Source organism: Hydra vulgaris, chromosome 15 (genome assembly GCF_038396675.1).
Source record: "Hydra vulgaris chromosome 15, alternate assembly HydraT2T_AEP".
In the NCBI taxonomy this organism is placed as follows: domain Eukaryota; kingdom Metazoa; phylum Cnidaria; class Hydrozoa; order Anthoathecata; family Hydridae; genus Hydra; species Hydra vulgaris.
In genome coordinates, this window is record NC_088934.1 from 38,994,522 (window position 1) to 39,021,872 (window position 27,351).

Genomic DNA, 27,351 nt, shown 5'->3' on the forward strand with positions numbered 1-27,351 from the left:
CACAAACGATTAAAATTGTTCTCCTAATTTATGTTTATCAATATGAGATAAAAAGTTCACATAATTTATGAATAGCTTCAGAATGAATTCTAGTTTTTGTATCTTCTTCAAACCTTCTCAGATCAAATAGTTCATGATCACAATAAAGTTCTTTACTGCGCGAAAATCTTCATTCTAAACAAGAAATAATATTATCCATAACTACGTTAAATGTTTTGATTTTATAAACATTTTTGGGATTATCTCCATCTCCTATGTTTTGGTTAGTACTTTAATTTTTTTTATAACGTTTCGGAAAAGTTTTTCTTTCCTTCTCTGGAAGCTCTAATTCTATAGTCTGACCCATCTTCCCAAGTTACACTGGATACAAACTCAATGAATATTTTTCCTCCTCCACTGTCTGGTAAAAATTCTCTTTGATTTTCTTTTAAAGACTATATTGTTTCATCAATTTTTCTTCATGCTTGAACATAATCTTGACCAGATGTTTGTTTAAGCTAACGTTCATATAATTTAAATAAGGCTTAATTATTTAAGGTAACGTTCATATAATTTAAAGTTAATTTTAATAAATCAAATAAACCCTGCCCTGAAGATAAAATTAAGTTGTTTAAAGCTACATTTCGTTCCACAACTTAAACTATAGACCTGGTGCCTTCAGTTCTGTCACTAATATAGCGCAAAACAAGTACACATTGATCATGGGTAGATATATCCATAGTTGTATCCATAGTAATTGAATAAATACCAACTTAATTTACTTCTTCAGATATTTGTAATAATAATAATAATTTAGAAATTGTTTGAATATTGTTTATTACAATTGTAGGATTTAAAAAAGTAAAACAAATTTCCTTCACCCTTTTCCCAACATTTTGCTCGTTTTTCACTTTCTACTATGTCTTAGTAATGTAATCACTTAAATCAATATTAGATTTGTCAATTAATAAAATAGTTTCTAAAAAGTTTCTACGGTTAACTGCTGTATTATTTAAATTAAAAGCTACCTTATGCCTAAATCCTCTAAACGGCAATCCTTAATTTGCAATTACTTTAACTATTTTAATTATAGACTCAGGTACTTTTGTTTTTCTTCATGTTTTTGTTGACTCCTCTGGACTCTGTTTGATAATCCGTTTACAGTTTGACTACGACTAACAGTCATATAACATTTTGAAGCTTTTATGTAGTTTTTTGACTCATCAAAACTAAACAAAGCACAGCAAGGACTGGTACGTACTACGTAAACATAACTATCGAAGTTTTAATAGTTATACTTTCTCCACTCATATCAATATCTCATTATTCCAATAGTAGGCCGCTTTTACATTTACTTTTCTGTGCATTAATTTCATAGTCCTGTCACTTGCTACCAGGATTATTGCAAATTTCTTTCTTACAAAATACTTTTGAGTAAGCTTAATATATTAGATATTTTCAAATTACATCTTTATCGTATTTTTATATTTATGTTTATACTTGATAAAAAAATGACACCATTATTGTTTAACTCGTTGTTTAAAAAATTATTTATATAGTATAGGATTTTTTTAAAATATCTATAGTCAATCAAAAATCTATTATTTTCTAAATAATCACTAAATAATCAATCCTAAACCGAAGCGCTAATTTATGGAATATACTTTTAAATAATAATTTTAAAACAATTTTTTTTATTTAATCAATTTTAAAATAAGACTTAAGCAAAAATCTTTTACGACACGTCAATAAACTAAATTTCTAATTAGGCATTTAACTAAGTCCGCAGTAAGTAGATTTAGCACTTTCTAGAGCGTCGTTATCCACCTCCACGAACTAAAAAAAAGTGATTTTTATAAAGAACTGTAGTGATATAAATAAAAACCAAGAACAATTCTGGTTAAAAAGCAAGCATAAGCATAGCGGACAGATATAGCATATCTGTCCGCTATGCTGTATATATATATATATATATATATATATATACATATATGTATATTTATGCATGTATGGATGTATTTAATATATAAATATGTAATATATGTTTTAATATTAATAAGTTGCTTAATATAACATCAATTTTTTTCTATGCTATCATTCTAACACGACTTCTTCTTGCTTTTTACATATTTTACAACTGCTCTTAACAAAATTCACTTACTCTAAATCAGTGGAGGTGGATAATGACGCTCTGTAAAAAGCTGAACCTGCTTTCTGCAGACTTTGGTATATGTACTCCGTGTATATAAAAAAGTATTAAAAATGTCTGACATTTAGCCAGATACTAAATATATATGTGTATATGTGTGTGCTTGTTGTTCTTTATTGTTGAAGTAAACGTTTATTATCAAATGTTGGATGAGGCGACATTTGAATTCATTCTCATTGGTTAACAAATAACTGTAGCGATATACAATTTTTTTTAATCAACTCACCAGTCTTCTATATCAGTTATTTCTTGGAAAATAACTTAAAATTTAAACCTGCACCACGTAGCAGATTACTAGAGGGCGTCATTTCAATTTTTAGTTTTTCAAACTGGTTAAGAACGTATAAAACTGCAATTGATAAACCAATACAAAGACACTCTGGAACATCAGTTAAACCTTCAGACAACGTAATGTTTCCTGAAGATAAGTTTACTAGGACTGTACCGTTTGCTACTCGACATTCAAATATCAAAGTATAACTCTCTACATCTATAAATCTTGATTCTCGTCCATTTAAAATAAATAGCTGAATATTTAACTTTTTGCTTTTAGATGTACCCTCATAGCAAATACTGGACTTTATTAAGGCCCAGTCTCCTTTTATTCCTCTTATTAACATTGCTCTCTCGACAGCTGGGTTGTAAGTAAAACACGTTTTTGAATCAGATATTTGCATACTCGATGGAAAAAAAAACCAATTAACTGTATGCGAAGTTGCAATGATTGTTCCGGAATAATCATACAGCTCTATAACAGCTAGTGGGGGGTCTTTTGAATGCACAACTTTCCATTTTAATTTTAATAAATTTTCACCAATTGGGTTTAGTTCGTTTTCACAATATTCACAAAAAATTCCAGAATAAAAATCAGGCGTTGGAAAACACGTTTTTAAAGATTTAACTGCATCTTCTAATTTGGACCTAATAGTTTTATAACTGCCATCGGTTTTAAACAAAGCGTTTGATTTCAGTAAATAATTGTCCGTACTTGTTGATAAAATGCAAGTTATTGATTCGTTTGATTGACATTTTAAGGATATTTCATAATGAGTAACGGTAGTCGAAACTTTAAAAAGTATTATCTTTCCAAAGAATACTTTATTTATCAAAGAACAAGTGCAATATATATAAACTTCATAATTGAAGTTAGAATCTAGCTGAAAAGTTTTTTGACCTGAAAAAAAAAAGACTATTATGTATTAGTAATCACTTTTTCCCTCAATTTTTTTATTTTGCTGGGGTAATTTTTTAGAAACCAAAATAACTTAAGCTCAAATTTTTATTGCATATTACCGTGTAGCTAAAAAGATTCACGCTGCTTTTCTCGCCAATTCTATTTTTAAACAAGTAAAACTTTTTTACCATTACAAATCTAGTTCAACTTATTTTTTGATTAAATGGTTACTTGTAAAAGCTCCACCAGAAACTGTTTTAAGTGGTTTGTTATATCGTTTCTTCGAACGGGCTAACCAAATATCTGAACATCTGAATTAATCCACATAATCAAAAACTTTTATTCGTATCCAAGTGGATAACGTATTTTTTGAGATATTACACTTTATTTTAATAAAACTTCCGCCATCTTTTACATTTATTACTTTCGCCAGAGAAGTATTAGATGTATAAGATGTAAAAGTCAAATTTTTATTTTTTTTACAAAAAATACAAATTCGACTTTTTACTATAATATGAGTTTTTAAAAATTTAACTTAATCAAACTATTTTGATTTCATTATAAAACCTACGAAAAATTTATGATGTTAGAAGAACATTGCTAAAAAAGAAAAAAAATGGGTTGACTAAATTAAGTTCGAATTTTACGAGGTTTGATTTTACCGGAGAATTTTATTAGTAATTAGTTAGATTTCACATGTTCAAAGAAAGCAGTTTGAAATAACAAAAGTTTGAATTGACCGGTAAATTTTTGATAAACAGGTAACTGTTCCAAATAGAATTCTGTTTTTCTATAGCCTATACTGCAGCGTGTTTTTCAATCTGAGCGTTATTAAAAACTTTGTTTGAATATTTGACTTTATTTGATTTCAAAAATTTTATGACTTTAGTTGCACCACAATATTTATTTAGATATTACTCGATTACACTCAATACGTCTATTCGATTTTAATTGTTTTGACAATCGATTTCGCAAGATGTAGAACAACATTGAAATTTGCGATTTTAAGAAAGAAACGATATTTAAGCAATCAAATTTCTTTTCCTTCAAAAAAATATATTTATTTTAACTCGCTTCCCCAAGGCCGAACAGTCATGCGGTCTACTTAAGTCGCAGTTACAACCGAAACTCCAACCTAGACAAACAAAGCTGCTGCGTGGAGAAGTCAAAAGTGGTACTATCAGGCAGGTGGTGGAGATTGGAACTCGGAACTTCTCGCTTATGAGGCGAATGCTCAACGACTACACCAATACCGCATTTGTCAGATCAAAAACGTTAGGCTAAAAATTCAATCGGAGTGAATAAAAACTTACTTGGATTGTATAAAAATTTACTCGGCGCGAATAAAAATTTATTTCGGTTGTATAAAAATTTACTTTGATTGTATAAACATTTTTTTTACTTTGTATAACAAAAAATTTTGAAAATTTAAAGTAAAGAAAAAAAGCTGTTTCTTGATTTTTTTCTTTATTGATTTTTTATTGCTACTAATCTATTTGTTTACTTTCAGATAACTTTTTTAAATGATTAAGTTTTTTAATTTTTGCTTTTGACGAAAATCAAAAGGTTGCTTGCTATATAAATTAAAATTATAATAAAAATCAAAAACTACAAAAAAAAAATTAGTTTTTTTATTACATTACTATATAAACAACACCTACATTTATTTAAACCATAGACCTCAAGCCTTACATTTGTGAGTCTTGCAAACACATTGAATTAAAATCACAACATTTCATTATGCCTATCAACGAAATGTATGAAACATTGTCCATTTCATCTACCATAAACCCAATAGACCTGCTTGAAAATTGGCAAAGTCCTGGAAGAGGCAAGGCTACTTATTTACCCAAAAGATGCGAAAAACTATGATCCTCTCTCATGCTTTAACTGTCAAAATGCTATTTGAAAAAGTAGCAGTTCTCGAAAAAACCAACACCAACTTGCAAGTTCAACTTGCTAATTGCCAACCGTTAACAGATCATCCGTTCACTCCACAGTCTCAACCAATTCTAAAGTCATTTACCTCACAATTAGCCAAATTTGTGTCAGCCACTAACAATGCTGTTATAAACGCCGTGAGAACAAACACCAGGCTTCAACAAATAATATTCTACATTATGTACACTACTCAGCTTCTTTCAACGTTGTAGGACGCATTTCAGCCGCTAATTCTAACAAAATCAACATATTGCCGACAAACACTAGCACATCTACAACTTCCACTGCCACTCACTCACGTTGAGTGAGTGACTGCACGTCACTCACTCAACCAGCTCCACCGTTTATCATTCAATACATGACTGTTTTCCTACAATCAACAATTTGCCTTCACCCACTTCACAAACAGTTTTTTCAAACAGTCACTAAACTGCTTTTACACTAACGCCATATCTCAACATCCTAATAAAATCACCGAACTTGCTTAGGCAATGTCCCTACTACAACCACAACATCATTTTTACAATGAATTTTGGTTTGATTAATCCTCAGCACCTGCTCTTCCAAACCTCAGCATCAAGAGAAAAAAATCTCTTTGGGCGTAGAGGAGGCGTAGTCATTCATGTAAAGAGCATTATTAACGCAAGCAAAACTGACCATTCTTAACTACTCAACGGTTTTCAATGTTAAATCTTGAAACAGCTCTGTCTCGAAATTAATAATAAAGCTTTTGACAAAGTCTTTTCCAGAAGACTATAGCAAAAATTTGAATCCTTATTGAATTGTTGTTGAAATTAAAATCCTTGACGGGTTTAAAGCTTTTTTTTCAAATAGATTCTTCTAGGTTACACCTCATCCAACTGGGAACAATTTACCAGTGGCATTCCGCAAGGTTCAGTGCTAGGTCCTACATTCTTCATAATTTTTATCAACGATTTACCCAAACGCGTTAATAGTGAAAGTATCTGTAATCTGGACTAGAACCTGGTTGATGGAGCTTAACGTCAATAAATGCAAGGTTATGCACATCAACAAATACAACGTTTTGCCTTACGTTTACTAAATGAATGAGTACAACGCTAACAAAAGTCAGCAGAACAGAACTCGAGTCAACAACATCCAAAAAAAAGTAGGCGTCTAAATTACCAATAACATAAAGCATTAGATTAATCAAAAATTAGATTAATCTAATAGAACACATCCAGCATTGGGCTACCAAAGTACCACACAAAATAAAGTAATTCGACTACGAGATTATATGCATCAAAATTGGCTCTCACCCCACTACTCGATAGACGTTTACGCGGCGACCTCATCCAAAAATACAAAGTCAAAAATAACAGTAAAACTCAGTTAGCTGTATGTCCTTCCACTTAACATTCCACCAAGCTACGGTCATCGCAAGCGCTTTCATCTTGAAATGAACAACAGTTGCCTTGTTCGATTCAACTTTTTTAACAACCACGTTACTCACCCATGGAACGCAGTACTAAACCAAGTTGTCAGTGCTGTTAGTGTCAACTGATTTAAAGCAAATCTTGATCAGCTATCACCATATTTACTACAGCGCATCATCTTCCGTGCAATCATCCACAAGCTAACCCGGCTAACAGTCGATGGGCTTACGTGAGACGTCCTTTCCGTTTAATTTAATTAACTGAGTATCTACTACATATTAATTTGTTTAATGAAAGTTTTTCAGAATGGTATATTTGTATCAACTTTTTTTTTTGTTAAATAAAAAATTTGTTACAGTAAATTGAAAGCTATTAAATGTAAATGTAAATATGTATATACATATATATATATATATATATATATATATATATATATATATATATATATATATATATATATATATATATATATATATATATATATATCATACCTCTGTAAAATACAACGTTAATTATTCCATCCATTGTTTTATAACAGCTACTGTATTCATATATTATGAAGCTATTTTTTTTCACCACGACACTGAGGTTAACTACGTCATCAATGCAACCCCTGTAAGTTGGAATATTGGTCAAACGTAAAGCCGTAATGTTACATGACGAGACCCAATGCTATTTAAAGATAAATGTATAATTAAGCAATATCAATAACAAATTGAAGAGTGTTTTTTCTAAAAGAGAGGTAATTTTTTCCAAAATTGAGTTTTTTAACATTCGGATTTTTTTTTTGTAAAGGTACAAGTCCTACTGTGTAAGTTAGAATAAAAAAAAATTTTATTATTTTTATTTACAATCACAAAATTATTAGTAGGGTAGAGCGGGACTGGTTGAGCATTGGGAAAAGTTGCGCAATTTAAATACCTCAAAAACTAGGCATCACATAACAAAACATTTAATAGATGAAAATTAGGAAAATAGAATGTTAACACAATGCGCAACAAAAGGTTGCTGAAAAGCTATTGAGTAAGACACGCGTGTAATTTTTCTATTTTGGATAAAAAAAGTAAAAAAAAAATTATTTTGCTATTCTCTTTTATGCTTATAAACTTTTTTATCTGCCATCACTTAAGCGTTGATAATTTACCAACTTATCGGACTTTTGATCAAAATTAACGATTTTTTCCTAAGTCTTACTGTTCTTTTTAAAATGCATTACTTATAATGCGTCTCCTTTTTTGGTAGAGGTAAGTTAAGCACCTTTGAGAAAAATAAATAAAACTGAACTATCGAACTCAAAGAAACAACTTTGATGAGAAATAATAAACTGCTACATTATTTATATATATATTTATAATTAGTAACTTTTAAATCGGGCATAAAGTTAAAGATAGCTGTATAAAATTATAATTACATTGTTAAATTATAATTACATTGTTTACTTTCTTACTATTTAATTTTTTCTCTTTTTTTACTTACGTCATTAAAGTGTATGAAATAAAAAGTTTGTAAATTTTACACACGCTTAATGTTAGTGAAAGTTTTATTGATACTTCACCTAGATTTCGTGTTAAATAAATAGTTTTTTTTTCCTTAAAGTGATAAAAATGTGGCTTGGCACCTTTTAGAAAAACGCTCTTCAATTGATTTTGAAATAAATAAAATTTATAGTTATATTTAGAGAAAGTAGCGGAAAATTATAATACCAGTTTTCAGTATTCAAAATAGTTCAATACCGGTTTAAACTCGTATTACGCGGTAATTATAAAAATGTTTAAAAAATTTAACCAATCCATTAGAAAACTTTATTAAAAGAATTTACACATTTTTTTTTACATTATCTATTTATTTTACTTTTCAGTATTTAAAATACTTAAGCAGTAATAAATCAATAAGTATTAACTAATTTAATTTAATTTTCCAAAAACTAATATTTTAAAAATAATAGTGCATTTAATATATCAAAATTCATTTGGCTTCGAAGCTTATTTAAAAAGTAACCAGCAACAGAAAACGTACTTTTGATAAATATTGACGTAGGCTGAATTATTTTAAGAGCAGCATCAATCTTATTTATATTTGCTTTTAGAATCTTGTTTTGTTTTGCCACTTGCTTCAAACTGCTTAAACTCCTTTAGTATCTCAGAAAATGGATCAGTATTACTAATTTTGGGTTGGAACGATACCATCTTTCCTAGAGATTGTTGTAACTGTGTCTTCAGGCTATTATTGGCTTCTTCAGTAACTTTTTCATCTGATGATTTGAGATCTTCATTATTAAATACTTTTTAAAATTTTGTTTGATTATATTTATTGCATATTAAATAACTACTGACTTTGATTAATACTTGTAGTCATTAATATTTTGTGATCTACTTGAACGGGGTTTTGTAAATATCTTGATAGTGACACAAAATCTTTATTGCGTCGCTCATCGTATCGCTTTATAAGTGAACCTTGCATTATACACTTAAATTATCCTTAACAACCGATTTAATAGGTTTTAACACTTCTAAAACATCTTCTAAAACTTTAAAATTGACTTCCTCATAAAAACTATCTGCTCCAATGTTCAAAACTGCTTTTTGAATGGAAGGTTTCAATTTTACCAACCTTTCAAGCATATGAGCCAAAGAGTTCAACCGCGTTTTATCAATTTATGTCAAGTTTTAGCATAAATTATTTATTTTCTTGTTCGAAAACATGCTTTGAAATATAGTGATTCGAACGGTTGACAATTTAAAAAATTTAATAAGTTTACGTGAATTATTCAATACCGAATTGATATTACCTCGAAATGTTTTGTTGCTGCTTTCATGAGCAGTTTTTTCTATAATGTCATTAAAAATGTTGCTGCAGTTAAATCTCTTAACATAATCATTACCATTACAATCGAAATCGGAATAATTATCTTATTTTAAGAAAGATTTCAAAAAACTTCTTCGGAACTGTTTGCTTTATTCCTTTCATCGGTATCTTCTTCATTTGATCTGTCACTCGAACATGTTTGGCTGTTGCAGGTATGTGACTTTTTGCAGAAAACATCGGTTACGCCCAGATGAATACCGTGGTTGTGACACAGATGACTCTCTACATGAATTATCCATCCATTCTTTTGCATTAGTGCAGCACCATCGTTAGTAGACGTAATTTAGAGTAGAGTAATTATGTCCGTAAAATCTAACCCAAAGTCTGTCAACTTTTGTTTCAATAAATCTTTGGTTGTGAAAGAATTACAAGAATCATCAATTATAACAAGACCCAATTTATAACCAACTTTACCGTAAAAAGTTACATTTATATACCTTTTAATGGAGATGTCGTTCCATTTTACTACTGTTTAAAAATTTGATTGCACAGCTTTTATGTTTATATCTCTTAAAATAACACAATTAGTTTCGCAACTGTTGTTTGACTTTTGGCATTTGGAAACTACGTTTTTGAATTAACTCACATATAGCGTCGGATTTCGTAATTGTTCTTAAAGACATACCATCCTTTGCTGCACATTTTGCAAACAAACCAACCAAAGTTTCGTGTTTAAAAAATCCGTTTATTTTCATTTGTGTTTTTGGAACTTTTGTAACAGATGTTTTATCTAATTTCTAATTTTTTAGTATCAGACTAGGGATAGCTCTGATGTGGGTAATCAGACCAGATGTGCTCGAACCACAGAGTATATTTTGCTTCACTGCACTGTGGGCCAGAATATTAAAAAAATTAGCAAAAATAGAAAACGTCTAAATATAATCATATTATACATCTAATCATATGTTTTTGGGGTCAGGGAATTCATTTCTGACATCAAAATTAGGTTTTGACAACTCTGAACTGAGCTTGGGAACAAAAATATCCCAAAAAGTTATTCCCCATACCCCAAAAGCGAGGGCAATCAGTTAATGATTTAAATTTTGTTACAATTTCATGCTAAATTTAACTAAACTACCAAGTTTTAAATTTTATATATAATATAACATTTAATGATTATTATATACATATTTTATTATTTAATTACCAGGATTAATTGGTGGATCTGAAGGGTGAATATTCTCTACAGAATTGACATCGCAATCTAACCAGTTCTGGTACTTAGCCTCAAACCGTGTCCTAGTTTTGTTTTTCTACCTCCATTTCCTTCTAAGATCGTTCATAAAATCCCTTTTAATCTCATCCGATGTATTCAAATCCTTCAAAATAATGTCAGCCTCGATATCTACTATACTGTTAATCTTCTTTTCCACTTGATCTCTAAAAGTATATAATACAAACCTCGCCGTTTCATCATATTGAATTTGTCATTTAAATTTTTCAATTTTAATTATTAAAAGTGGATTTTATAGTTTATTTATTTTGACAACAAACCGTTAAACGACTTGTGGTAAATTAAACGATTTGTGGCCAATTAAACGACTTATGGTTAATTATAGTTAATTGATCACCCACGTTGGTAGCGGGTGTTTATTATTTATTTAATTACTAAAACAATGATTTAAATAAAAAATTTTAAGTAAATTACTTATATACTTTCGTAAACTAATTTTTTTGTTAAATTTTCAAAATTTGGTCAAGTCAACTTTTGATAACATGCGGCAACCGGGGAGGGAGGAAGTGGTTCAAGTGGGGCAGAAAATCTTTTTATAAAGTGTTAGTTAAAGTAATAAAGTATGCATTTAAATTAATTTCATCTTAACGTATTATAACGTGTGGTAAATCTATTACTGCAAAGTTTTTTTTAGATGAAATATCGTAAAAAATATGTCCTAATAATGTAAAAAAACCTGCTAAAAAATTAAAAAACTCTGTTTTTTTTTAAAATTGTAAAATTATAGGTAAATATGTATAAATGTTTTCAAATTCCATAAGGATAAATTGTTTCTAAATGTCACAGATGTATTCCCAGTATATATATATATGTTTTTCACGTTTTTTACACACATTTTAACAACTTTTTGACTTTCAAGCATCCTGAAAGGTTTACGAAATTGATCAAGTGCATTATAAAATAAACATTAATTGCCATTAATATATGCATGTTAATTGCAAATGGTTAAAAAAGTGAATATACGACTTTTCGTTTTGACCTTTTTGCTAAACTCTGGCCTACTGTGCACTGGCTGAATCGTATGACTTTGTGAAATACTTCCAGAGAGAAGAGCTTTGTTTTAGCATGTTTTAGTTGTTTTTTTGTACTTGTCTTTTATTCATTTACATATATATATATATATATATATATATATATATATATATATATATATATATATATATATATATATATATTATATATATATATATATATATATATATATATATATATATATATATAAATTATGTTAGTGTATTAGCATAATTTTAGACTATAACGAACGGGGTAAGTTGCAACACATAAATTTAAAAGTACAAGCCTAACAGAGTTTACAGAAATATTACTAATTAATCTGTAATTTCTATTTGGCAGCAAAAATCTTATAATTAAAATAAAAGAAAGTAGTATTTTCATTGTGCTGCAATACTTTTATTATGCGAGACTTCACATACACCTGACTTGTTTAGTAAACTAATAATTGTTTTTGAAAAAAAAATGCTTTCAGTCAAATAGACAACAATTAAGTTTAGAAAAAGGCAAGAGAAGTTTTTAGGATATTTAAGCTCTATTTTTTTTTTGTTTTTAGTATATAAAAATACGATACCATTTTCTTTAAAAAATAATTTTTATAATGTAAAATAATTACATTAATTACATTTTAATTTAACTTTAATGTTATTTTTGTTGATGTAGAAGTATTAGATTTTCTCTTTCTAGAACTAAATTCTTTTTCAGCCATAAGTCGCTCATTTACTGGAGTATCTGTAAGAATTACTGCATACTTTCTGTTTGATCTAGTAAGTACTTCTTTCCTAGGTTGTGCTTTTGGTTGAGATCTTACAATCCTGGAGGAAAATTCTACTAATACCGGAGATTGAATTGCATCTGAGATTGAAGTTGATTTTTGCAATTTCTGGCAAATCATATATACTCATTGTTTTTCGTGTACAAATTTTCATCAATGAGTTGTGCATTAGCCACATAGTTTTTGAATGGTCCAAATACAGATCTATCTAGAGGTTGCATCTTATGTGAGCAATGAGGAAAGAAGGATAGCAAAATTATACCATTATCTTTACACAATGTTTTTAATTGAGAAGTTAATTCTCCAACTTGCTTAATACTTTTACAAAGAATTACCTTGTTTGGTCTTTTCACAAAAAATAAAGTGGTGATACCAGTCTCATCAACATTGTAAGTATTAGATGCAGAAAGATGATGCCTATCTAAAACATCTGATAATTTTTGAAAAAGTACAATTACATTAGCAAAATTAAAACTAGTTGCTCTCGTAAGACTTGTTGCTTCTGGAGTTCTAATAGACAATCCTAAATGTCAATTTAAAAACCCTCTTATCCAGTTAGGACCAGCCATCCAAAAAGTTTTAACCACGATTTTGAAAAATTAATGTTATACTTTTTAGAACATTTAAATGCAGGTTTTCGTGCTTCATAAGGTGATAATCCAAAATAAATATCAGAAGCTATTGATATTTATGAAGTAACAGCTTTTTCTTGTTCAAAAGTGAAAACTTGGCGTGAATTTTTAAAACCAGGAATAGGTGGTTACATTCCCATATCAACAACCTTTTTTACTTAATTTATGTAACGAAAAAGTAGTGGATTCCATACTTTTTTGCTGATGCACGAATTGATGATTCTTTTCCGTCAATAACATTGTTTGCTATCTTTATTATCAATGGCAATGGTAATAGAGACAGCAAACAATGTTATTGTTTCATGTTATTATTACATTTACAACAGAAATTGCATTGCTGTTAGAGAAAAGTATGTGAACCTTGTAGGTTCACATTTACAATTTTTACTAAAGCACGAAATAACAGAAAAACAAAAAAATATTACTAAAGTCAATTTTTATACTATAATCTACATCATCATTTATTTGTATATATATTATTAATGTATGTATGTATACATATATATATATATATATATATTATATATATATATATATATATATATATATATATATATATATATATATATATATATATATATATATTATACATATATACAACTTATATATAACTTATCTTCATCATAAAATTTTTATTTTTATTGTTATATAAAAAAGCGTCCATTATTTAAGAAAAAAATTGATAAGTGCGTAAATTCAACCAAACCCAAGCAACTTGATGCAACTTACCCCGTAGGCATCATAATAACTCTAATCAATATTATGGTTATTTATATTAAATAAATCTAATTTTTTTTAGCTTGTATTTGAAACAGATTTGTTTAACTTACCATTACTTTAGTATAGTCATATACCTCTAAGTTTACGGTAAAACCCAAAAAACTTTAAAAACGAAAATTAGAATTTTATATCGAAAAAAAGTATATATATCAATAACTTTTGAAATTTTCATTTAATTACTGTAAGTTTTTTACAGCTGACATATTAAAGTTATAGTTACATTATTTAATAAAAATTTAGGAAAAATATATAAAAGCCATTCTTTAAACCGCATTGTTGCAACTTACCTATGTTGCAACTAGCCCCGGTCTTCCCTAAATGAAAATCTGAATTTTTTTATTATGATTTTTTTTATTGTATAAGTTTTGATAATATTAAGCACTAAAAAGTGTTTATTTTGAAGAAAAGCACACTACTGTGGTACTTATCAAATAACTGAAATGTTTTTCGTTGTTGGTATGTGAAAGAAAATAATATTTTAATGTGTATATTATTTATTAATATAAGTTGTTTATAATTAAACATATAACCCCTAAAATGCTTAACTATTTGTTGTTTGTCATATATAAACTATTCTTAAGTTTAGCGCTGTTATAAACATATTCTTTCAAGAACTTCTTTGTGGAAATGGTATTTAAGGGAATTGTTGCATTCGTTAATACTACCCAGTGGGCACAGGACCTAAATAAGATGTCTTTTGAACGTTCAAAAGACGTCCAAAACGTTCAAAAGACGTTTAAAAGACGGTTTTTTTACGTCCTGTGCCCACTGGGTATTATTACATTTACAAAGAATTTTACAAATTTTCAAAGGAAAATTGGTGTTTGCCAATAATAACAATACCATAAAGTAAATAATTAATAAAAATATTTAACAAATTTATGGTGCAAACAGCATAAAAAAATAATTTCTATTTTTCATTTTTCACTTACAAATTTCAAAAAGAGAAAGTAGAATAATGCAAACTGTTATCTTTATTAAGTTCGAATTATTAAAATTTCAAAAACCGTAAAAAACCGATTAGTGAAACGGCTTCGGCTTTGGAAAAATTTTGTTCAATACAGATTTTCAATACCGGTACTGAAAACCGTGGAAACTCTATTTATATATCAGATAAAAAAAACAAAAATATTAGCTTGAGGAAGTCTAAACTTTAAGGTAAAGTTAATCATTACACTTTTTTAGGCAAAGCTGTTAATCATTGGTTGAAAGATTACAGTGGTCACCCAACGATACTTTCAAATAATTTAACACTACTGCAAACAGCTTATCTTAAATTAAGTCATATGTAAAAGAACAACTTTTACACTCTTTTACTGTCCATTGAAATAAATAATGATTGGTCTTATAGCCTTGCCAAACGACATCCTATTAACTAAATTTTTTAATGATGTGAAAATTCGTACTGTTTTGCTTCAAAATTTTCTAACGTGTAAAAAAGAAAAACCATGAGGAATTCATATGGCTACTATCTATGTGATATAAATACCATAGCCACACATGGTCCATATTTATGAGTCTTAAATGATAAATAAATCAAGTGTGGCTATCGTTTTTTGCTCTCATGACGCATTAGACCCACAAAATTTCTCTTCTGGTTATCATAAAAGTTTTCAGCTATTAATTGATATTTTTACTGACTCCATCAAAAGATTCATAATTTTTAATTGAATCACAAAGTTATTTTAAGTTTTATGCAACTTTTATATTTTAATTAATATTGCCAAAAATCTTGGCCTTATTATATGGAAATTAAATCATATACCTACAAGTAAAATAAAACTAAAAAAAAATTTCGCTCTCTATTTGTATTTTTTACTTTCTGCTTTTACAAAATGGCTCCTTTGATTTCCTTTATGGTTATTTTTTATAAATGGTTACAAACCCCAACAAATTTCAAATTTGATGCAGTCATAAATTAGGTTATTAGCAAAATAGAAGGCTTTGGGTCGCCTGAAGTTTAATGTGTTTAAAAATAAAATGAGAAGCTAATTGTCGAGGGAAAACAGTTGTAAAATTAAATAAAATACTTGAACATAAAGAGCACTTGCAAAAGTTACATCAACAGCTTAGTATTTTTGGCAAATCAATTAGTACAATTTTGGAAAAGAAAATTTAATAACTAAAGGAGTCATACAAGACAACATGTTTAAGGCTTACCCACTGGGCATGGTACGTTTTTAAAACGTTCTTTGGTCGTTTTAATTAGGTTTAAATCTAATAAAAACGTCCAAAAAGCGTTTAAAAAACGTACCGTGCCCACTGGGTATCGCGTGCCCACCAAAGTATTAGTTGTAGAGTATAAGTTAGCAACTTGTTTTTGAAAAAAAATCTGCGGATTTAATAACTTAAAGAGTCAATCATACAAAACAACAAGTTGAAATGGTTACACCAATCAAAGTATCTCTTGGAGAAAATGAAACAATGATAATACTAACTATGAAAGACGGAAAAGTTGTCAAAGTGGTTTCATCATGTTTATTTGTACAATGATGACTTACGTGGGGTTAAACCTACTGAAATAAACATAAATATATTATTAAAAAAATAAGAAAAAACTTATTTTCTTCATTTAAATAACTACCTCTTCATACCTGAATTAGGATTTTTGAGCTTCCTTTGCATGTAAAAATAATCAGAAGTTCAGGAAAATTTTGTGCCCGAATTTATGTGCCCAAACAACAAACATATTTTAAGAATGAAACTCTGAATCTACGCATAAGAAACATTGGACCTGCATATTAAAAATTTGAGTGCTAACTTATGCCTGTTAGCCTTCATACATTTTTTTTTATAGCAGAGATATTATAGAAATATTCATTTCTTCAATTGGATTGTTTTCTGATTATCCACAAGAGACATAATTAGAAAAATAATTACTTACGTTTGTAGTTGAACGAGAAAAAAAGTCACTATCGTAATCTAAATTTGGTAATAATGGTTCGCCACGAAACATTCCACCATTAACTTCGTATTGTTTAAGTGACTGTTTTTTCCATAAGTAAATTGTTTTCTCTTTTTCAGACTTGCATAATTGAAAATCTAAACTTGAATCATCATGGAATGAAATAGTTCCATAAATTAACTTCATTTCAGATTGATAAAGTAATACGTGCTGTTGATGACTATGCCAAACTAAAGCAAAGTCATAGCATGGTACTAAATATGTTTCTGGGTTTTCTTTTTTTATAACAAGCATAATTTTATATCGTTTTATTGCTTTGCTTAAAAATTTTGCATCTCTGAAGTGTGGAAGTAAAACATTATAGCTAAAGATTCTTTGACGCTGAGCAGCTGCTATTATATTATACGAACATTTAAAAGGTTCTGTCGACAAAAGTACTGGTTTTGAGTTAAAAAGATCAATTTCATATGGTATATTTGGGTACACACTACACCAATATTTCTGAGAAACATTTTGTGTATGTAATGCAAGAAACATTGGAACACGATCAATAACTTTTCCAACAATTTTTCTGCAATCTTGACTGTATGCAACAGGATTCAATACATGTGCATGCCAAACCCATTCAATATCTAATGGACCAACAACAACTAAATTATACTTGGCAACAAGTGGTAGCCAGTAGTTTTCATATCGGTAAACTGCATTTCTTAAAACATTTTCAAAGTACAAAGCTGGGTATTTGTCAACATGGTGAAGAAAATCATATTCGGCTTGAGCAGTCTGAACCAGATCAACGCTTGATAAACAATTTGTATAAGAATTCCCCATATTGCAATACCTTTGCGTTTACATTAAATATGGGTTCTTTAGACATACATTTTAAACTAAAATATAAATAAAAATACTATTAGATAAAAAAATGTATCGCACACATGAGTATAGCATGCTTTTAAAATAACTTTTATTGATTTTAAACAAAAAACTAAACATCTACAAATTTTGTTATACCTATATACATAATTTTTAGACAGATACATAAACCCCAAGCTTATTATTAACTAGTTTGTATAGGAGTTTTAAATTAGCCAATTTCAAAAGCATTATATAATGTTCCAATAGAGATTTATTATTAAGTTTTAATTTTGTTCATACTTTAAACGTTTTTGTATTAATTTATCGAAATATTTATCAGTTTAATTGAAAAGCTTTTGCGCATTTAGTATATAAAAACTTGCATTGAACAAATTATGTTAAGAATTTTCTTTCTACTGCTGACAGTATAACTGATAGTTAGTGTTTCTATAGAAACTAAACCTCTAAAGTATTTTTTATGGTTAGAAATATTAAGGCTTTATTTTTGATGCACAATTTTTTATAACTATTAATCTGTTTATTTAACTTACCATTCTTCAAAAATTTAATGCATCGAGTGTGGTTAGCCTTAGATATTTATTAAAACTCTAAAATTTTAAATTTGTATATAAATAAATAAATAAAAATATTTTATTAACAAATACAAATTTTGTGCTTCATTTATTTATAATAAACTTTTTACATGGTCATATTTTTTCCCAGCCTCCAATCATCGCATTTTTTTGCAAAGCATTTATTTGACGAAAGTATACACATTAGGGTGGAGTGAATTTTAGTTTTTTTTACAATTCGTTTAGCCTGGGTGTGCAAAAGTTGTCTATTCATTCCAGAAATACTCTGGAAAAATATTAATGCTCTAGGAAATTATCTTGAGATTCCTCAAGACCTCTAAAATTTTAATGGGTCCCTAATATTATGTAAAAAAAAAGTTTTTCAAAAGTATTTCATGTTGGGTCTCAATAGAAGCAAAATTTTATGAAAATTTCAAAAATAACAATTATTTTAAAAAAAAAATTGTTATTTTATAGTTTATTGCAGAAAAAATGACCTTTTAAACTATAAATGAAAAAATTTAATTTTTTTTAATTATAATTTCAAAAAAATCTTAAATAATAATTTTTTTATAAAATAATTGTATATATAAAAATATATTTTTTAAACAGTTTAGATTAAACAATCTATAATTAATAAAACCTGTAATAGATTTGCGTATTTTCACTATCCCCGACAATATGCTTTTTCTTTTTATCGATAATATGTCTATGAGTTTTGGCGACATAATTTTAGGTGTTTATTTTAAGAAAATCTCACATGGAAAACAAAATAGCTAAGTTGCAGAAAAATCTCCATAAGTATAGACATTTTATACAAACCAAGAAGCCGGGTGGGAAATGAGCTTTCGACTAGCTTTTTATCAATTTTTAAAACGATTTTTTTTTTCGTCCCACGTTATTGTTTCATCTTGTCTTTTATGTATAAAAGTTCGATTTTTATTGTTGGATCTAATGCATTTATGATAATAATTGAACTTGTAATATTTCGATTACGACACATCGATATCTAGTTATTGCAGCTTTGTAGCTATCAAAATTACTATGATATGTCGTTGGCTACATATCGTAGCATTTTAGCTAACTACAAAACAACGACAAACTTGTAAGTAGTTAATGGTTTAGTATTGCAGTTATGTCTCTAGGGATATTATTACGAAATATCCACAGATGTTTCAAGGTGGAAATACGGCTTCTTGTTTACATATAAAAAAATTTCAATAAGGCGGCGCCACTAAAACTTACGTAATCTTTAGGGATTGTAATCCTGGAGGTTTTTCTCAATCCAAGGATTCCGGGATTGAAAATCACTAATTCCGGAATCCCAGGATCGAAAAACAGATATAACATCTACATAGCATTAAATAGAATAAAAACAATACATCTTTAACCAAAAATATATTTATTAAATGAAAGTAGATTACATTATATTTTTACATGCATAAGAGAAAAAAATATTAATTTAACATGTTAATTAAGCTTCATTAAGTCGTATTTCAATGTGCTTTAAAATGCAATTTAAGAAAGCACAACTTGTTCCTCTTCAATACTCAAAGGATTACAGACTCATGTACCGTGCATACCTAAACATAGCGCTTGTAAACGACCGGCCTTCACGGTCGTTCACAAGCGCTATGTTAAGTTACGTAAGAAAATACGAAAAACTTTTTAACTTTTAAAATGGCTACGGTTCTTAACTACAGAGATGACAATCGTCCATTTGTTATGTCATTTCTAAAAACTCAATGTTGTAGCCTTATTTTTAATGTAGATCAGTATATTATTACAAAAATATAGATAAAAAAAGGGTAAAAAATATCTAAGCGCACTTAAACTTTACTTTCAGTTACTAATTTTTTAGTGTAACATATAGATTTGTTTATTTATTTGAAATCAATTTTCTAAAAATCTGACTGTAGGATTTCAATATATTTTTCCTTAAACTTCGGATAAATATGTTCTATATTTATGATATTTTTCTGGACATTGCTCCAACTATTTTTCAATACAAAAATTTGTTTTTACTGTTATGACTATTTACTAATATATTAAAGTGTGTGTTTATATATATATATATATATATATATATATATATATATATATATATATATATATATATATATATATATATATATATATATATATATATATTAGAGTGCATCAAACGCCCCAAGGTTTTTAAATATCCTTGTACACATTTTGAAAAGTTTTCTTTTGGGCCAAAATAGTATAATATAAAATATTTCTTACTTATATTAACATTTAGGGAGTCCACCAGTCATTTGAAAAATTCACATTTACCTATCATAGACTGAAAAACTGTTATTAATTTCTTCAACGGATTTTCATGTTTAAGTTTGAAATAAATAATGTTAATTTAGTTTAATAATACTACATCTTTGATTATTATATCTTTGCTGTCAGCATTTGACTGAATTAAATATTTCTGGACTTCCTTATGAGAGAAAAATCTGGAATTTTTTCCTGTTATTTTAAATATATCAGTTGGTAAGCAACTATCTTTTTTAATTGTATAATAAAAATTTTACATATTTACTAATTTTTATTATTTTTCATAGCATAAGTGATAATAGGGAAATTTAGTAGCATTAAATAACTTCTCATTATTATTTACCAACTTACTTTTAATGGCAATATTTGGTTTGGGTGAAGCTATTTCACCTGAAGATGCAGTGATCACTGGTGCCCGCCTTCCAACCAGGCGTCAAGTACTCTGTTGCATGATGTACCACACAAATGTTCCAAATAAATTCTCTAATGTAAACTGTTCTCAATGGGAAGCAGTAAGACTAGTATTGAACCAGCTAGTGGTATTTTATGGAAAAGCAAATATTCCAATGATTTCAGAACTCAAAGTTTGTGAACGCATCATACAACTGCTAAAGGAAAATGCTAAACTCAGGGCGATACCATAGGAATGCAGGTCAAATGCTTCAGTTTTAAGTAGGATAAATGTTATTTCACTATGTGAAACTTTTCTACTCTGACCAGCTGATGTAAAAAAGCTTATTGCGAATACTGAAGATATGACATTTCTCCACTCCATGAAAACTAACAGAACTGCAACTTTTGGATCAAAAGATAGCATATTAGATAAAAAGATTCAACGAAGTTATGTACGAAAGCAATTGGCACAGAGAAGAGCTGTTAAAGAGAAGCAAAGAACAGATGAAGAAGGAGAAGAAACAGCAACTCGAAGCTTATTAGATACAGATATTAGCGATGAAGGTAAGTTTGAAATGAATTTTGAGACTCCGAAGACAAGTAAAAAATGCCATCACCGTTCCTCGCATACTGGGACGTCTGCATTTTTTCCTCATGATATATTGAAACGTCCTAGACTTGTTGCTTTAGCAACAAGTCTGGGATTCAATATATCATGAGGAATAAATACTTGAATATGTCTGCAGCTCAACAAGCAATATTTACATCAGCTTTGATTGAAGAGTCACAAGGCAACAGTTCTAATGTGTCTACTTCTTATGCTACTACAGACAGATCCCGAAGAAATGTTGTTCAGCAATTGGCATAAGACTATATAGAACAATGGGTTGCACCAGACTTGGCAATTCTTCATTGGGACTCAAAGTTGATGACTTCTTTAACTGATAAGAACGCGTCTGAAGAACGGCTTTGTGTAGTGGTTGGAAATGCAGAAAGTTTGAAGCTACTTGACGTTCTAATACAACCATCTGTCGAAGAAATCTCAGGCAATAAAATAGCTAATCTAACACTTGATCTGTTAAATTCCTGGCATTGTACAGAATTAATTGTCAACATGACATTTAACACAACCGCCTCAAACACAGGTCACGTTTCTGCAGCATGTGTGACAATCCAAGAAAGTCTTGGTAACGCCTTGCTATGGTATGGCTGTCGCTATCATAATGGGGAATTTGTGCTTTCACATGTATTTAAAGATCTTGAAGTTGAGAATTCCAGATCACCTGATGTAGTTCTTTTTTAAAAATTCCGAAAGAACTTTAGTCTTATAGACAAAACGTTTAAGAAATTGTCTCTAACACGCTTTGACTCGACAAAGTCTTACAATCAAGAAGCCAAAACTTTTCTTTCCTCATGCAGCTCTGAAGTCCCGTGGGCTACTCAAGCTGAGCTTAAACTAAGACGTAATGATTACAAGGAGTTTATTTATCTATGCACACGCTTCTTAGACACAGAGTCTAATTAGAGTTTTATTATTATTTGTAATCTAAACAAAGACTATGAAATCAGTGCTCATAAAGTTTTTAACATTTTGTTCTTGATACCTGAATTTGAAACGGAACATGCCCAGCCAATATTGACAGACGGGTACCGTATTATTTTTGTCTGGGCTTACAGGAACGGGATTTTAACAGGTAAGTGTTTTGGTTTCCGGACGGGCCCCATATGGTAAAAAAAATAAAGCAAATTTGCTTGATTGGGTTTTATCTGGTTTTTATCAGGGTCGAAGGATCTGGGGATTTAACGGGTTTCCAATAAAGTTCCCAAAAGGTTTCAACTAATAATTAAAAAAATCATAACAAAACTTACTCGATGGTAGTCATTTATAATTTGTATTGTGCGTGAAATAAATTTAAAGATTTAACTTTTATGCAATATATTTTTGTGTACATTATATTTACATTGTAATTAAAAATGAAATTTTTTTCGATGTATTTTTTCACTGTGAAACTCCATTAAAAAGACGTTGTTTTAAATTTTCATTTATTACCATTATAAAAGAATTTTTGTTCATTTTTTAAAAATAAATTTACAAAGTTTAATATATATGTTTAACATATGTTCCTGTAACTATTAAACATGAAGTAACTATTCCTTTAAGGCACTGTTTGCATTTTTAAAATGATCAAAATATAAAGTTTTGTTTCTGCTAGTGATGGTAATAACTGATTTGAGTTTAATCAAAACTTTGGTTTAGTCAGAAACATTTAAAAAGAGCAAACAGGCGAATGTTGTGATGGATAGGTTATATATAGAGATTTTAAAACTTTTAAATTATTTTAACAGATCCACTCTTTTCCATTGATTTTTCTATATTTTATGGAAGCAAAATGACTGATGCTAACGAAGTTTACCCACCGTGAGATATAAATATTAAGTGTTTATATATAAATGCAAAAAATGGCTTTATTGTTATACATCTACCTCATTTTTTAATCATTGATATTTTTTGACTTTGATTTAAAATTGCACGCTCGTAATATTAACAATAGTATTATAATATACTGTATATAATAATACTATTGTTAATATTATGTATATTATATACATATATATATATTATATATATAATATACATATACATATATTATATATATAATATTATGTATATTATATACATAATATTATTATGTATAAGTTATATACTATTTATATATAAGTTATTTATATATAATTATATATAAATATAGTTATATATAATTATATTTATATATAATTATAATTATTATATATAAATAGTTATATATAATTTAATTAATTATTTATTATAATATAATTAATATATTAATTATATTATAATAAATAATATAATTAATATATTGTATGTAGTATATTATATATAATATAACTATAATATATAATATATACAATTTTATATTAATTTATATATAAGTTATTATTATTAATAATAACTTATACTTACAATACTTATACTTGTAAATACTTATAATACTTAACTTATGTTTACAATACTGATAAATTTTTTATTAATATGAACTTTTGCATTCAAACTTTAATTATAAAACTTTAATTTAACTTGATAACTTTAACATAAATAACGATAACTAAAAAAAGTTATTATGTAGATCATGACCATATGCTTATTTATTATTACTGAGTTACAATAAGTTGAACACTATTTTTGTTTTCCACAGCTTAATTTTAAAATGTTTGGATAAAAGTATTAAGTTCCAGGTCATAGGTCTTATATGATATGTATCTTATGTATATCTTGTATTTTGCAGCATGTTTAAGAATATTTCTGCTTGGTGTACTCTGACTGTTAACAACTGCATATTGATAGGAGTAAAAGTGACTTCAACAACTAGAATGTATTTTTGATAAATATTAGTAATGACAGGTTAGTAATTGTAATTATTATAATAATGGTAATAATTTTTATTTATTAGAATTAGTGAGAGACTTATGTTTTAGAGAATTATGTTTTGCTTAAATGTGTACTAACAACATTGAAAAACCACAAGCTACCTAGTGATGTCGAAGAGTTACCAAGGCTTGGTAGGCCTTTAAAGCTAACTTCAAAAGACCAAAGTTATCTCTATGGAAAGGTTAGACAAGACCCTAAAATTTCTTACTGCAAACTTGCTGAAGGGTTCACAAATACGCCTGGTAACGTTAGTGTTAGTAGATGGACTGTACGAAGATGCCTAAATAAGTAAGGCTTAGATTGCTAGGTCACTACTTGAAAACCACTTTTGCGTATCTCAGAGCGCCTAATAAGACTAAAGTGGTGTAAAGAAAGACTTCACTGGTCTGTAGAAGACTGGGCCAAAGTTATTTTCAGCGACGAATCCAATTTTGAGGTGATAAATTGCAAGTCAAGATTAATCATCAAGAGGCTGGCTGGTGAAAAGTTCAAAGAGTGTTTTTGTGTACTAAGGATACAAGGCGGAGGAGGACAGTTGGAATATGGGGATGCTTCTCCCATAAAGGAACAGGGTCATACAACATTTATAACGGCAGAATTAACCAGTACAACTACAAAGAGACCCTCGAAAGTAAACTTTTGTCAACATCCAGAGCTTTTTATGGAAGACGACAACAATGGATTTTTCAGCACGATGGCGCTATGACTCACACTGTAATCTTAGTTTGAGTGGCTTGATCGGAAAAACATTATGGTCATGCCTTGGCCAGCTTGTTCTCCAGATCTCAATCTCATCGAGAACATTTGGGCTTGGATAGACGAGAGATTTGTCAAAGAGACCATAGCCAGTGCTGCTCAATTGCAGCAGGCGTTAGAAGAGCTTTTGAAAGAATTTCCAAGAGAATTATGCATCCGACTAGTTATATCTATGCCAAGATGTGTTCGTGCATATGTGAAAGTTTTTTCAAAAAAAAACTTTCACTTATGCATTTTTTTTTGAAAATACTTTTTTCTTATTCTGTTTATAAAACCACTGTTAGCAAAATTTAAAACAATTTAAATTATTAACTTTTTTGTTTGCTTTAAATTTTCAAAAAACATAAAAAAAATCATATTAAAAATAAACTGACTCTATATTTATGCAACTTACTATATATATATATATATATATACATATATATATATATATATATATATATATATATATATATATATATATATACAGGCCCGGATTTACCCCATTTAGGGCCCTAGTCAGATTCAAATTTTGGGGCCCTAGAATGATATATTAATCCTTTATTCAAGAATCAAGAATGTACTTTTAAAAGCAACTTCAAATATTGACACTCAATCAAATTTAAAAAAAGGACTTTTTTCGGTATGTGAAAATATGTTTTGTTTTCAAATTTTACATAAACTTTTTTCAACACTTTTCCTTAGCAAATTCTTCAATCAATTCGTCGAAATCAATTTTTTTCATCAAATCTACATTACTTGATAGCAATAATAAACTATTTAATGTATTTTGTATTATAGTTGATCTTAAATAATTTTTCGTAAGTCTTAACTTTAAAAAACTTCGTTCTCCAGAACAGTTAGTGAGCATCAAACATAAATAGATTCTCAAAACTGTTTCGGAATTTGGAAACACAATTTCCATTTTTTTTTCTTTAATAATTTTATATAATGATAAATGACTTATAGGTAAATCTTCACTTTTGCAGGTTAACTTAATATAATTATGTAAATGAAATAGTTCATTATACAAAGCTTCATCGATGTCTTCACTGTTTTCTCCATAATTTTTTGGACGTTAGTTTTTAAATCCTCATGTGATATGTTTAAATTTGTCAAAAATCCAAATAGTGCGAAAATATCCTGATAAGCTTTAGCCCGTTCTTTTAAGTTTACACTGAGTATTTTCAAACTTTTCTCAAATATATTTGTTTGAAATGCTTCTTTAGGAGTCAATTTGGTTTGAGGTGTTTGAGATTCATCTGGAAATCATAATCGATATATTCGATATGCAATATATTGATTCGATAAATCGATATATTGTATTCGCAGAGTCTGCACAAGTACTCCATCGGGTTTTAGACAAAGATTTAACAAACCTATCCGAAAATTTCTCTAAAACAGCCCATCGTTTGCTTGATGACGAAAAAAAGTTATATATTTGTTGAACTATTCCGAAAACATTAATTGACTCTATACAACAATCAACACCAGATGAACCCACTAAATTCAATGAATGTCCAGCACACGGCAAAAAGGTGGTCAACTTATTGATATTCAAAATTTTTGTCTTTATGCCTTTATATTTTCCAGACATGTTTGGCGTGTTGTCATATGATTGTGATCTACAGTTGGGTATGTCCAAGCTGAGAGTTGCATCCAAAAAATTGATGGTTACTTCAGCTAATTTCTCATCCGAGTAATCATCAACTTGCACAAAATTGATAAATCTTTCAATTGGTTCAAATGTTGTATCATCAACATATCTCAAGATAATACAAAGCTGATCTTTGTGACTGATGTCTGGTGTAAAATCAACGGATAAATCAAAATATTTTGAATTTTTTACTTCGTTACTAATCGACTGTAAAACTTTCTTGGCCATCAGTGCAACGAGTTCGTCACAAACAGTCTTTGACAAATAATTAGTTTTTCCAGATCCAACATTTCCATAATTTTCCACATGTTCAGATAGAAAAGGGTCAAACTTCGAAATAAGCTCCAGTAATCCTATAAAATTGCAATTGGATTCTTTGCCAAAACTTTCGTTGGATCCTCTGAAAGCCAAGTTTTTTCTATTAAAGTACAGATCACTGCTATTACTCGTTTCAAAACTTGTCGTCAGTAATTTCGTTCCTTTCTGATTTCAGAGTC

At 28.6% G+C, this 27,351-nt stretch overlaps 1 protein-coding gene across 1 annotated transcript; it reads right to left on the reverse strand.

The window, feature by feature from the left end:
• Window positions 1–2,140: 2,140 nt before the first annotated feature.
• LOC136091338 (uncharacterized) lies at window positions 2,141–18,092 on the reverse strand. Its single transcript, XM_065818772.1, has 4 exons — window positions 17,914–18,092; window positions 16,882–17,789; window positions 7,192–7,372; window positions 2,141–3,362 (listed from the first exon to the last, which is right to left on the reverse strand). Exons 2-4 carry the CDS (start codon window positions 17,731–17,733, stop codon window positions 2,431–2,433), a joined length of 1,965 nt encoding a protein of 654 aa, XP_065674844.1. The 5' UTR covers window positions 17,734–17,789; window positions 17,914–18,092; the 3' UTR covers window positions 2,141–2,430.
• Window positions 18,093–27,351: the final 9,259 nt, after the last annotated feature.

Bases quoted from the DNA above. Each gene is read 5' to 3' on its own strand.
- LOC136091338 (XM_065818772.1), bottom strand. From the start codon at position 17,733: ATGGGGAATTCTTATACAAATTGTTTATCAAGCGTTGATCTGGTTCAG. The intron at 7,373-16,881 runs GTAAGTAATTAT...ATCTTTAAATAG, and splicing joins TTTCTCGTTCAACTACAAAC to CATTGGGTCTCGTCATGTAA. The intron at 3,363-7,191 runs GTATGATATATA...TTTTTTTTTCAG, and splicing joins TAACGTTGTATTTTACAGAG to GTCAAAAAACTTTTCAGCTA.